This window comes from Formica exsecta, unplaced genomic scaffold, assembly GCF_003651465.1.
Source record: "Formica exsecta isolate Colony F162 unplaced genomic scaffold, ASM365146v1 scaffold149, whole genome shotgun sequence".
Taxonomy (NCBI): Eukaryota; Metazoa; Arthropoda; class Insecta; order Hymenoptera; family Formicidae; genus Formica; species Formica exsecta.
Genome location: NW_021848818.1, coordinates 1730849 through 1741941, shown reverse-complemented (window position 1 = coordinate 1741941; position 11093 = coordinate 1730849). Strand labels below are relative to the sequence as shown.

General features: G+C 34.1%; 2 protein-coding genes across 2 annotated transcripts in view; one reads left to right on the top strand and one right to left on the bottom strand.

Annotated features, from left to right (window-relative positions):
• Positions 1 to 6076, bottom strand: part of LOC115232709 (tyrosine-protein phosphatase non-receptor type 23) — an 8254-nt gene extending 2178 nt beyond the window's left edge. The window contains exons 1-10 of the mRNA XM_029802748.1: positions 5878 to 6076; positions 5411 to 5733; positions 5215 to 5327; positions 4721 to 5106; positions 4171 to 4521; positions 3826 to 4049; positions 3447 to 3682; positions 1164 to 3360; positions 554 to 1092; positions 147 to 425 (exon numbers count right to left, since the gene is read on the bottom strand). Of these exons, the coding sequence (XP_029658608.1) occupies positions 147 to 425; positions 554 to 1092; positions 1164 to 3360; positions 3447 to 3682; positions 3826 to 4049; positions 4171 to 4521; positions 4721 to 5106; positions 5215 to 5327; positions 5411 to 5733; positions 5878 to 6005 (4776 nt within the window). The 5' untranslated portion in view covers positions 6006 to 6076. The remainder of the gene's footprint in view (positions 1 to 146; positions 426 to 553; positions 1093 to 1163; positions 3361 to 3446; positions 3683 to 3825; positions 4050 to 4170; positions 4522 to 4720; positions 5107 to 5214; positions 5328 to 5410; positions 5734 to 5877) is intronic.
• A 461-nt stretch (positions 6077 to 6537) lies between these two features.
• LOC115232693 (integrin beta-PS-like) overlaps positions 6538 to 11093 on the top strand; it is an 8018-nt gene continuing 3462 nt past the window's right edge. Inside the window, exons 1-10 of the mRNA XM_029802721.1 lie at positions 6538 to 6783; positions 7785 to 7992; positions 8336 to 8564; positions 8717 to 8816; positions 9160 to 9330; positions 9431 to 9529; positions 9624 to 9788; positions 10031 to 10189; positions 10262 to 10393; positions 10580 to 10879. Coding sequence (XP_029658581.1) covers positions 6628 to 6783; positions 7785 to 7992; positions 8336 to 8564; positions 8717 to 8816; positions 9160 to 9330; positions 9431 to 9529; positions 9624 to 9788; positions 10031 to 10189; positions 10262 to 10393; positions 10580 to 10879 — 1719 coding nt within the window. The 5' untranslated portion in view covers positions 6538 to 6627. The remainder of the gene's footprint in view (positions 6784 to 7784; positions 7993 to 8335; positions 8565 to 8716; positions 8817 to 9159; positions 9331 to 9430; positions 9530 to 9623; positions 9789 to 10030; positions 10190 to 10261; positions 10394 to 10579; positions 10880 to 11093) is intronic.

Below are 11093 nucleotides of genomic sequence, written 5' to 3'. Positions count from 1 at the left end.
AATTTTTATAATAAAAAAAAAATACGATATAGCCTATGTGAAAAAATAATATATATAATTTCTTTATTCTTTCTTTAGTCTCTTTTATTTTTTTATATATAATTTTGCACTATAAAAATATATATTATCTCTATCCACATACATACCTGAGCATCAGATGCTAAACATGCAATAACTTCACTCTCTTGTTCCCAGATCATCGTCCAAAAAACGTCCAATTTATTTGTTAAAGGTGTTTGAGTTATAATAAACGCTGTAGGTATCCATTGCGTGATTTCCATAATGTGGGATGCATTTATGTAAGACGAAACATCTGCGGACGATATTTGCACCCGTGTTGTATCATATGGAATACAATCGACCGCTCGATTTTCGGACGAATGAGCTAATGCTACAGTACTTGATTGTTTGCCATTTTCTCGCTCCTAAAAAAAAACAAAAACCGTTTTATATAAATTGGTACATATTTTTATATATGTTGTTGCAAATATATTTTTGCTTGACATAGGTGACTTGACTAATATAAATATGGATAGATAGATTTTAAACTTACTTCATAGTCTTGAACTTCTTTCCATTTAATATCAAGGTTTGTAGCTCCGCTTAGAGTTTTTACGAGTAAACTATCTACAAATTTTTCATATTTCTCAACATCATTGATGAACTTTTGTAACGCTGCCGGTTCTCCTAAAGGATCTTTTTTCGGTTGAACGTCATTGTACCATGTATCCCATACAATTTGTAAGTTCTCATGGTCACTTTTGTCTTCGCAGGAAGTTGTTGCTTCTTGTTCAGTATTATGGGGTTTCTCTTGCTCGCTTTTTTCTGTCTTAACATCTTCCGCAATATCGCCCGTTACCGTTTCTTCTTTTTTCTGTATTGTTGCAAGAGGTCGTACTTCCGGCACAAGTGGTGCATGATTTATAGTAATATCGAGATCGGCGAGAAGATCGACATTTGATTTCGCTTCCTCAGATTTGGTCGTAAGTTTCATCGGATTTGCGCTCGTTGTTGTGTTCGTTCCATTATTGACGGCTTGCATGTATGTTTGATTGTAATTAGTGTAATTTTCTGGTCTTGTAATCGTATTAGCTGAAAGAAAACGAATTAAGTAGCGTAAGAACGTATAATGTCTCGATATTAGCGAAAAATATATAACATACTTTGACCCTGCATTTGAAGACCATAAGGCGTACTATAATATGTGTCGCTTTCCGTTTGAGACTGATAAACTTGATTGTATTGCGATGATTGTGTTTGGCTGACCACAGCATTATTGCCCGCGTTTGTGTATCTCGCATTCGTCTCTTGCTGTTGATGATAAATGCTACCAGCCGTTACATCGGAGGACGTTGTCGAAACCGTTGCCTCCTGAGACGGTTGAGAAGTCTGTGTATTTTGCAGATTAGATGCATAAGCATATCCTTGCGCCTGATTAGCAGGAGGATTATATGTGTATGCCATTGTGTTTGTTCCATGAGCGTTTTGCATGTAATTATAATTTTGACTTTGCGAATAATTTGGATATTGTACGTATCCCGAATAAGGAACTTGCTGCGGATATTGATACGACTGCGAGTAACTCTGCACCGTCGTTGGTTTCGCGTGGCTCTGTATTATCTCCGAGCTACTCGAGTTACTTAAATAAGCGTACGCATTAGATGTGTCTCCGGATAACATGCTACTTTGTTGTTGATATGGTGTACCAGCAGTGCCGTGCTGATAAGTTTGATAAGTACTCGGATAATTTGGAGCGACAGCGTTCATTTGCACTTGTGTACCGTAAGCAGCGTAAGTTTTATCCGCATAATTCTGTTTACTCTGTTCCGTACTCGTCTGCTGCGAATACTGAATAGAATTAATGCTGTGTAAATTCGAAGGATACGCCGTCGAATTTTCGCTCGCTGATGTTACGGAGTGTATAGATTGATGATTGTTCGTACTTGGTAGCTGCGATTGCACATATTGTGTCGGAGGAACAACAGTTGTGTCGTACGTGCTGTGAGTGTATGGGACTCGCTGGGTTTGTAGCTCTGCTGGATTGTAATAGGTATTATTCTGATGGTAATTTTGCAGATATGTCATTTCAGTATGGCCGGTTTGAGGGAGCGAATAGTTTTGTGTGAGCGTATTATCCTTCGTCGACAGCGTCTGCTGAGGTCTGACAGCTATGTTTTGACCACCATGAGATATATCTTGGCTTAAAGTTGTCTTCTGTTGATTATCATATTGCTGAGGTTGTTGCGCAACGCTATAAGAAACTTGCCACTGATCGTCTGTCGACATAGTACTGTTTACAGCCGCACTTATCGTAGAAACGGGCACTTTTGCAGATACTGGTTGAACTTGCGAAGATACCTTGGTTATTTCACTTTTAATCGCAGCTTTTTCTTGATTAGGAACATACGGTGTTGCAACGTTGTAACTATTATAACCCGCTGGAGATTGATAAGCGTCGTATTGCAAAGTAGTATTGGAAACATTGTAACTGGTATGTGCGACACCACGGAATTTCTCTTGTGTGGTAATAGATGCAGGTAGTGTTTGTCCATTCGATAGATAAGAATTTGCAGGATATTGCATACTTGAATTAGATACATCTGTAGTAGTTGCAGATAAACCTGGTTGTTGATAGACACCCGTAGCGTTTGTATTAGTGGTCGGCAAAGAGCTCTGATTTAGGGCAATCGGATTTTCATAATAAGTCTGAGCATTGTATGGATACGGGGAAGAACTTATTCTATAATCGGTATATGTTGTAGGATAGTAGTGTTGCGACGATCTCGTAGACGAAGACGGAATTTCCGATACAGGTATTGTACTTGGAGATTGAATTACATTCTTGTTTCCTGTGTCACTTACCAATGACTTTGACACTGAATCCATTTGCAATGTTGCAGTATGTCCTTTGTATAAGTTGTAATACGGATTTTGATAACCAGTACCGCCTTCCACTCTGCTGTTCAAATAATCCTTTAACTTGAGGCCATTATTAGATCGAATACGTCCTTGATCGTAGGTCGACGGTATTGTCGCATCAGTCTTCTCATATGTATTTTTGCTATCCTGTGCAAGTATTTGTTCCCGTTCTTCTTCTTGTACCTTACATGTACTTTTAACTCGTTGCAATAATTTTGTAACATTTATTTCTAATTTTCTGTAGAATTCTAAACCTTTACTTGATTTTGCTAATAAATCCTCATATGCGTCATAAGAATTGATCAAGGAGGATATCATCATTTCTCTACGTTTTAATATCTCCTCGACATTCTTTCTTATATTAGCAGTCTGTGCATATACATCCGTTAATGCTGCTAATATGTTATCTTGTGCAGCAAGATTCTGTTCTATTAAATTTACCTGCAATCCAATATTAAATTGTGTTTTATTTAATTTGTTATATATTAAAAGATACAAAATATTTCGCATAAAATTTTTTTACTAACCAAACTCTGATGCTTGCTAAGCTGAGGTGCAAATATACGATCCAAAGGAGCAGATTCAGAAGTAGCTGTGACTAGTAAGCGTGTTAAATCGTCTTGAGCGATTTGGTCTCGTAGTTTGCTGTGCAATTCAAGTCTCTGCATCCGCATTTCGTCTACTTTATTTAATATACGTTTCAGTTCTTTAGTATGCATTTTTTCTATTTCCTTCGCATTTTGTGATTTTTCGGAACTTTGATCTGTATCAAACATAACAAGAATATATATGTGTATGTGTTATAAATATGATTTCAATAAGTTATGTAAACTATTATAATTATTTTATACAATATATTAAACATAAATATAAAAAACCAATGTAAATTCTGTATTATAAAGATACCTGAAAGGTATATACTTGGTGAAGGAATATGCGCCATTAAATCAGCCAATGGTTGAGCTAGAATTTTTAAGTTCTTTACATGCATTGTTATTGCTTTGTGCAGAGCCTGATTACTCTCTGAAGCTTTGTTATGTGCTTCTTCATATTTCTTAGCTTCTCTAGTCAAATCTGTTGCTACTATTGATGGTGGTCTTTTACCTACTGCATCTTGGTATTGTTTTTCTCTATGAAAGATCACAAATTCATTAGTAACATTTTGTGATTATTGTTATGTAAATGAAAGAAAGAGAAACATCAATGGTTTAAAGTTTTCAAAAAAATCGAAAGAGATGATTAATTTCATACTTCTGTTCCTCATCCAATAAAAGTTTCGATATTTCCTTTAATACACTTTCAACATCTTGGCTTGTTTCAGATAATTTTCCCATTATATCTACTAAATCCTCAATGACATGTTGTTTTGCATTAAGCGCAGCGCATCGTTCGACTAATTCTTCTGGAAGAGGTAAGCATTCCCATTCTGAAGTTTGCGTGCTATCGGGATCCCATAAATTCATATGTTCCAATTTCAAGGATGTAAGATAAGTGTTAAGATATTGATCCTTTTCCTCGATTTTTGCTCCAATATAGCGTAATATTTTGGCTTTTTCCTCTGAATAGAGAGAACTAGCTTCGTGCACTTTCATAGGAACTAATCTATAAAAACAAAATAAATGTTATAATAATTCACATATTAAGAGATCAATCTATAATAATATATTCAACCACAGTAAAAATAAGGAAAGAAAAAGTTACAATAAAAAAAAAAAATTTTATTTATATTTTTATCTTAATAAAATAAAATCGAAATATGTTGCATAAAAAAAAAAAAACTAAATGTATAAAATATAATTACCTTGCAAATATATCTTGTCCTGATATTTCTGGATCATTTACATTAAATGATATTCCTTTAACTAAAGAAGCGCCTTTCACTATAGGAAGGATTTCTTTTTCTGGCACTTCCTCATGATAGATAAATTCGTTTTCATTTTTAGCAGCTTTTCTTTTGCCTTCTATTACATCATTTGTAAACGTGAGTGCTTCTTCCACTGCAGCTTTTTCTTCTTTAATATTTGCAAAATCATAAATTGCATGGGCTTCATTAAGGGATGTTAATGCAGCATTATAAAAAGCTACTCGTTCTCCCATTTTCCTTTGTTCCTCAGCTGTGAGGCCTTGATAAAGATATGTAATGGCAGAGTGATACGCTTTTTTAAACTTGACATAACGTTTCCAGCTCTGCAAAAATTTATGATAAGTTATTAATTTTATTGATCTACAAAATATTCTTGTATTTACAAAATTGTGTATGAAATAATAAATATAAAAATTATAAATCTCACTTACTTTATAAATTTTGGTACCCACTGTGTCAGATACAGTTCCATCTTCACTTCCACCTTGCTCCAATGTGTTTAGCGCCATAGTAAAATAATCTACTATTTGCTTTGCAACTTTTGCTGCACAATATATATATTTTACAGTGACAAACAAAACTAAACAATTACTATTAAAATTGATTAATATAACTGACAACACATACCTACAATTGTTGGCTTACGATTATCCAACATACTCTTTTGCAATATGCATTCTTGAGCTTGTGCTAAGCAAAGCTGGTGCATAAAAGTCATTAATTCTGGCGCTAGATCCATGCCAAATGTTTGGGCATAACTAGTCTTCAAATGTTCAAAAGCCCATGCTGCACATTGGAAATGACTACATGCCATCTTCATTCCATCCCCACTGTTTCTTTCTGTGCGTGCGCCTAATTGGCTATGTATTGCGCCAATATTGTATAAAATGGATATCATTTCAAAACGAATATTAGCCAATGAACACACCATATTCGCATAAGTGTCCCTCCTAAGAAAATATCGCACAATTCACATCGACAAAATTTACAGTTATATAAATCCATGTATATAATTGAATTAAATCTTAAACACCTCTGTTATACAATTACACATAACTAAAATATTATAACGCAAGAAAAATTTAATTCTATACCATGTAAATGTAACTGCGGCGGGACCATCCTTGTTCATGGGAAACCTACTCTGAAGAAAATGCAACTGGCTGTAGTACTTTTTCAGCAGCACACAGCCGGCCATATCGACGGGCGGCCTAACCGCCATCGAGCGTAAGCTTTCCAATTGATGTATCTCATTGTTATATGACTCAGGATCCTCATTGTAAAAATCTCGTATATACTAAAAAAAAAAAGGACAAAACAATACACAAAATTAGTAAAGGTATAGACAAGTTGCATTATGCTAGAAATACTGTAATTTCAAGTTTTTTATTAGCACTTTGACATTTCGCACAAACGGCTATACTAAAAAAAAAAAGGACAAAACAATACACAAAATTAGTAAAGGTATAGACAAGTTGCATTATGCTAGAAATACTGTCATTTCAAGTTTTTTAGCACTTTGACATTTCGCACAAACGGCATGTATATAGTATGTATTTTTCTGTGTGTAGATTTTAATTAAATTTCCAATTAAGTTAAATTTTCAACATATACACGATAAATCTCGTGCTTCGGCGGATCCGATCGCAGAAGAATTGTCATCGAGGAGGAGAAAACGAACGAACGTGATTACCTAATGACGCATTATGATCACGGTTTTATCACGGAGTCATTTCCGCGGGATACCGCAGTATCCTTTCGTGAATCGCGGGCGTTGGTGCCGCGGCTCTCGTCTCGTCGTCCGCACCTCACTTTCGCCGTACGTCGGCGTTAACGGCGAAATAATGACACAGTGGACGACGGCCGTCTTTCTTTTCCTGATGACGCGACTCTTCGTACTCGCATCCTCGCAGCATCGGGATCGAGAGAACCTCTGCGAGTTCCAACAGACCTGCGCGAGCTGCCTACAAATGCCGCGATGCGTGTGGTGTTCCACGATGGTAATGAATATTTATGATTATAAACGCCGTTAAAAAAGAAGCAGACCCCGCTACAGACGAACGAAGTGACGGTTATACGTGAGTCTACGAGAAGAAACATCGGACGCGAGCACCTGTGCGACAATCCTCTTTTCGGAACCGTCGTTCTTTCACTGGTGATTCATGAATGAACTCACGCGATTGCACCGCATGACTATTTCGTACTCGCAAGCGCTTAGCATGAGAATGTTTTTTTATCAATCTTTTGACGGCTAAATAGTATCCAGAGAAGAAATGTCATTTTTAAAATATGTGAGGCCTATACAAATCCAAGGCTTTTTATGAGAGAAAAACGAGATTTATCTGTGAAATATCTGTATTATAATATTATTTTGTTGTAATTTATTACATTATATATAGAATAAAAATTCACATTCGTACATATTATAATAAGAAATAGAAAAAAGATTAAAGCTTATTTGATTTGATGAGAGAGAATAATTTGATCAAAATTTATAAAATAAAATTCATATGACATTAATTATTAATTATCGAATGTTTGCAATAATGTTTTCGGAGCCATACTACTTACACAACAGTATAATTGATATGTATGCAATTTCGGCGAAAAAGATTTATCTTTAACGCATAAAAAATTATCTCTCAAAATAATATTAACAATTATTTATAATTTTAAAGTATTTAAACTTAAAAGCTGAAATTCAAAAAAAAATTTCATTGAAGAGATTTTTTTCAATATTTTTTTTTTTCTCTGTAAGGAACTTACTAGTTTTCTATGCCGGAAATATATGTTAATTGTAATCATCCGGTAAAAAGAATGATCATAGATCAAATAAAATTTCTTCATGTGTCAAATGTGAAAAAGAATTATTAAATTCAAGATATTTGGAAAGATCATCGATAAATTCTATTTTGTGCAATATTTCTAAGCTTTTTTAACTTGAACGTTTCAACCTGTAATGTGGTCGATAAGACTAATTTTGTGTTCGTGACTTCGCAAGGTATCTGGACAGAATGCAAGCAGTCCTTTGCTGCGTTGTGTATCCAAACAGACGTTTTTGAGAGAAGGCCATCTCTGGTGCCCACTATCAGACGTAATACATCACGAGAATACGATGGACATTCTCGAGAATTGGCCGTTGTCTTCGATCAAGGGTAAAGATCCTGTCCAAGTTCAACCACAAAAGATACGTTTACGTCTCAGGCGAGGTGAGAGAAAAATTTCCTGCGCAAAGGTTTTATCTTTTACGCGTTTTATCTCTAATTTCTCTGCGAAATATGATAGTATTCTAATATTATAGGCAGAAAAAAATTCTTTTAAAAACGACAACAATATTGATTATTATTACAGAATGTAAGACATTCACATACACACAATATATACTCATAATGAAATATAATTACTATACTATAAAGTTGTGCACTCTTGTATGTTTTTTATAATATTTAATATCCAATGTATATTTCTTTCACTATAATCATAGTTTACTCGAAATTTTATAAGAGCAATAAAAATTATATTCTATTAGAATATTACATAAATTATTAATAGGAGAGGATTATCGCGTGATTCTGAAATACAGTCAAGCAGAGGATTATCCTGTGGATCTATATTATCTTATGGATCTGTCCGCGTCTATGGAACCGTACAGAGATAAATTATCGAAACTCGGGCTGCAATTGGCTAAAGCTATGCAAAAACTCACGTCGAATTTCCGTATCGGCTTTGGCAGTTTTATAGACAAGGTCGTTTTACCGATGACCAACACGCAACCTGACAAGTAATTATATCATTTATTATATAAATATAAATCATTATAATATTTCGATCAAATAAACAAAATAATTACAAATTGAAATTTTTATTGTAACAATACAAAATAATATCATTGATAAGAGATGCATTTATAATCTGATTAAATTTTTACATTAGATTGATATCTCCCTGCACTTTGAAAACTGGAAACCCATGTGCGCCGCCTTATAACTATAAAAATCAGATGTCTCTTACGGAAAACGTATCTCTATTTGAGGTAATTATATGAAATTGTATTTGACAGACAGTGAAAAAGAATTTAAAAACAAATTTCTAATAGATAACTTAAAATAATCGACATAATAAACAAGTATATATATAAACGCGTTTTTTTTCAAAATCATAAATAAATAAATATAGAATAGTAATAAATAAACAAAACAAAAAATTAAATAAACAAAACAAAAAATTAAATAAACAAAGAATATATTTCTTGAAAAGAAGAAAAATTGGAAACAAAATCTGACTATTAATTAAACTATTAAAAGTTAAACTATTCAATCTGTCAAGTTTTTGTGTTTCAAATATTCAATCTCAAATACAATCATTTAACAAATTAGGATCAGGTACAAGCGGCACCGGTGTCAGGTAATTTGGACGGTCCTGAAGGCGGGTTCGATGCGATGATGCAGGTTATCGTGTGTACCAAGGAAATCGGCTGGCGCCAAAAAGCGCGTCACCTTATCGTGTTCTCGACCGACGCGGTCTTTCACGTCGCCGGAGACGGTAAAGTACGTGATTGTGAATCATGCAAAACCCTCGGCGACTTCGAACGATAACGTACCGAAATAAATCGACCATTGCAACTTAAAAAAAATTACGGTTTCTCAGCTTGCAGGAATAATAGAGCCCAACGATTGCATGTGCCATTTGGATGAGAAAGGATTCTATAGCCATTCTCTTCTACAGGATTATCCGTCAATCTCTCAAGTGAATAAAAAAAAAAAAATTGTTTTTTAAGAAAAAAAAAGACTTATAAAAATATAAACTTAAATAATTCGAAATAATATGTTTGTCCCTCTAGCTAAATAGGAAAGCGCGCGAACATAACATGAACATTATTTTTGCCGTTCCTGATCACAAAATTGCGACCTACCAACGATTGAGTCAAAGTATCAGTGGTTCGTCAACAGGCACTTTGGAAAACGAATCGCAGAACGTCGTCGCCTTAGTGAGCAATGAATACGAGGTGATCTTAATATACTTGTTAGAAATAATAAAAATGTATATATATTTTTTTATATAATTATTAATTTAAATATATATAATTAGTTTTGCTACGCTACGTATTTCAATTCGTGTAATAATCCAGAAAAGCTAATAGAAAATTCATTAATAACTTGAGTTTACTCCTTTCAGAACATCTACTCATTTTATATTTATACGGTAGCTAAAAAATCAATAATAATTTGATATGTTAATAATTTGCAGAAACTAGTAGACTCAGTGACGATAATCGATACAGCACCAAAGATAATCAATATTAAATATTTCTCCCGATGTTTAAACAAAACGGGTGAATTGCTAGAACGTCAAGAATGCGAAGGACTTCGTGTAGGCAATGTTATTGAGTTTGAAGTTGTGATCAAGGTATATGAATTAGCTAACGCGCGAATATCTTGGTTAATCAGCAAGCGCTTATATTATTGATTCGATCATCAGGTTGTTGAATGCCCCAAAGATCCGAAAGATTGGCAGCAAACCGTGGAGATTAAACCCAGAGGCTTGAATGAGAGTTTGACTATCGATATAGAAATCATATGCGATTGTCCTTGTGAGAAACCTGGGCATCCGGTATTACATATATTATAATATAAAAAACTCTTAATTAAAAAAAATAATAGTAGAGAGAAATCTATTTGTGTTAGCTAATACACACAAGATTTAATTTAATATGTTTACAAAAATATATAATATATATGCACTGATATAATTAATCAAATTTGCACAATACTAATCGTTTTACAAACCGGGAAATAGGGATATCGATTGAACGCTGCGGAATGTAAGAATAACGGCAAATCAGTGTGCGGCGTGTGTTCCTGTAATCCCGGTTTTTACGGAAAGCAATGCGAGTGCGAGGGAAACGAGATCGATGCTGGCGATTCGATCTCGATGGCCGACTGCAAACCTGATAACCAAACTGCGGAGATTTGTAGTGGACACGGTACATGCAAATGTGACGTCTGCGACTGCGATAAACGACCGAATCCGCATGAGATGTTTTACGGGAAATACTGCGAGTGCGACAATTTCTCTTGCAAACGCAGCGGTGGCCAGGTATGATGCTTTTGAGATTAAAAAAAAATAAAATAATACAACCACAAAAAAAAACGTAGATTATAAATAATATATAAAATTCACATACTCCTTGAGTAAGATTAAATTATATATCTATTATAAAAAAATAATTTTCACAATATAAAAAATATTAAAAGCCTTTGATATTATATGATTTTCGTATAGACTAATTAATATTATTTTATTTTATTTC